This window comes from Nicotiana tomentosiformis, chromosome 2 (genome assembly GCF_000390325.3).
Source record: "Nicotiana tomentosiformis chromosome 2, ASM39032v3, whole genome shotgun sequence".
Classification (NCBI taxonomy): Eukaryota; Viridiplantae; Streptophyta; class Magnoliopsida; order Solanales; family Solanaceae; genus Nicotiana; species Nicotiana tomentosiformis.
Genome location: NC_090813.1, coordinates 73,680,556 through 73,683,265, shown reverse-complemented (window position 1 = coordinate 73,683,265; position 2,710 = coordinate 73,680,556). Strand labels below are relative to the sequence as shown.

Below are 2,710 nucleotides of genomic sequence, written 5' to 3'. Positions count from 1 at the left end.
CGATCGAAGTCGGTCGGTTTTGTCACCCTTTATATAAATAGTTTTTAAATAAATATATATATATATATATATATATATATATATATATATATATATATATATATATATTTGTGTGTGTGTATGTATTTTTTAAAATTACTTTTATATGGACACTATATCCTATATCTATTAATTAACAAGTTATAAAAAAAATATTAACTAACGTTTTTCCAAAATAATCACTTAAAAGTTGTTGACAGATCTAGCGCCTGCGTTCCAGATTGCAATTTGACCAACATGGCTTCAAAATCGCACGTTTGGCACAATAACACCTTGGTACGTCATTGCGTCCAGACATTTCGTAATGCAAGAAAAATAAAAAATTAATTGAAAGTTTTCCTATTTGTTTGGTTAAGCGCAAATAATAACTAAAATGAGTTAGGCTTTTATAGGCATCAAATACACATAACGCATATTGGTGGCGCATATCGGTGGCGCACTATGGTTCGCGTAATAATGATTCTTTAGGGTATTGAAACGGACAAAGACAAAGTATTAAATTAAGTAGAAGAATGATGAACATAGGCATAGTTGGGCCAATTGTTGGAACAGTCTTGGTTCTCTGTAACTGCAGAATAAGGAGTAGTCAAAAATAGTCCCATATATGGGACCCATAAAAGGGAAAATACAGAAGGATAGCCCTAATGTTATCTCTTCATACACAAACTTTTTCTATGTTGATATTATATTCTTCTGGAGTAAATGCCTTTTGCTTTCATTTACTACTCTTTAAAAACATCTCCTGCTAAATATAGAAGGAATAAGATCCTGTTTATTTGCCAAATTTGTTGGAGAGGTTATAAAGATAAGAGATGGAGCAACAGTGTAACAACCCAAGTTCCTCATCATCTAAAGCTGACAGAAAGACTATTGAGAAAAACAGAAGAAACCAAATGAAAGCTCTCTACTTGAAGCTCCATTCTCTTGTCCCTAATCAGCAGCATTCTAGGGTTCTTTTCTTTCTCCTTTAGTTTTTTTCTATTTTTCTCTTCTATTTCACGCATGTCATAATTATGTCTTCCTTCCCAAAATCCGCCGGATTTGAAGCATGTTCGAGATCATATAGTCAGATCTAGTAGAATCATACTCATATAATTATTTGAAAACAAAATCTTGTTAAGAGATAAAATTTTCTTTAGTGTTTTCATTTTAATTTATATATGGAACTGCATCTGCATCATATCATTTATCATTGTTACACGTTTCGCAAAATTATTTGGGCTTAATTTGCAGGAAGTTTTGTCACTGCCAGATCAACTGGAAGAGGCAATCAACTATATAAAAAGACTGCAGATAGATTTGGAGAGAATGACACAGAAAAAAGATAGCTTAAAAAGAGGTGAAAATTCAAGTTCTAATTCAAGCTGTGGGAGAAAGACAGGGCTGTCATTGCCACATATAGAAATCCACAGTGTGGATTCAGCTCTACAGGTGGTTCTAACTACTGGTTTGGATTATCAGTTCATCTTCACTGATGTTATCCGTCTGCTTCATGAAGAAGGCGTACAAGTTATAAATGCCAGTTATACTCTCATTTGTGACACCATCGTCCATTCCATTCATTCTAAGGTTTTCCATTTGTTTCTTTCCTCTATATATTTATTTCTCAATGAATTGAAGGGGTGTGGTTATTTATTTGACAGAGATGTGTTTCATTGCTTCATTATATTGTAGATGGGAGAGTGTGCACCAGATCAATACGGAGCTGCAAGAATCTCAGAAAGGTTAAAGAAGTTTGTGGGAGGGTGCTAGCTAGCTTAATGACAACTAATGTTTCCTTCTCATTGAGTAGCTTGCTTCTTTTTAGACACTTAATATCCGAAACTCATTGGCTCTTGATTAGTTCAGATTTACTCATGTCAAGTAGTCCCATTTAAAGCACTCCCTACCAAAAGGTTTTCATTTTCATAACTTGTAGCTGATGCCACTGGTTAAGGATGAACGGGTTTTAACTATTCCACTACACCCTATGATTGTGATTGAGTAGCTTGCTTTCTTCGCTCTGAATTTAATATATATATTTCAAGAATTTGTATCCAATAATGATCAAACTTCTTGTCTGTTAGCAACTTGTGTGTTATGAAAAACATGCTTTTGCCTTTGATTCACTTCCTTTGCTAGAAAAATCCTTGTAACGCAATTTCTTCTTGAAAATTTAATTCCTATTCTCATTAATGGCTTTCACCAGAATATCTGCATTAATATAATGTTACAGCCTTGAGCTAGAGCTTTCAGCCAAGTTGAATCCTACATAAAAAATGAGATAATAAGGCTGAGTGAAGAGCCACCAATTTTGAGATCTTCATATATATAAAAAGGGTGAGGCTGTTCCCCCTTTAGATAGGACTGGGAGGTTTTGGTCCCATGTTCCTCTCTCCTGTTTCATCCTTTTGTTCTTATGTATAAAATTTCCCGTCCAGATATCTGATTTTACTAGGCCAGTAAAAATAATTAGACCCAGTAAATCTTGTTGAAGTTGCTCTTGATATATGGAGTGTATACTTTACCGGGCAGTCACCAAGCTAATAGCCTGTTTGGCCAAGCTTATTAAACGCTAAAAGCACTTTTTTTCAAAAAAAAACAAATAAAATTTAAAAAGTTGAAGAGTTTGGCAAGGTTTTGGAAAAAAAAAATACTTTTTAGGAGAAACACAAACAGTTTTAGAGAAGTA

The 2,710-nt window shown here is 33.8% G+C and overlaps 1 protein-coding gene across 1 annotated transcript; it reads left to right on the top strand.

Moving 5' to 3' along the window:
* Window positions 1–683: 683 nt before the first annotated feature.
* On the top strand, window positions 684–2,074 carry LOC104111722 (transcription factor bHLH162-like). The gene is made up of 3 exons (XM_009621480.4): window positions 684–989; window positions 1,273–1,608; window positions 1,714–2,074. The coding sequence occupies exons 1-3, from the start codon at window positions 852–854 to the stop codon at window positions 1,789–1,791; spliced, it is 552 nt and encodes a 183-aa protein (XP_009619775.1). The 5' UTR covers window positions 684–851; the 3' UTR covers window positions 1,792–2,074.
* The last annotated feature ends 636 nt before the right edge of the window (window positions 2,075–2,710 follow it).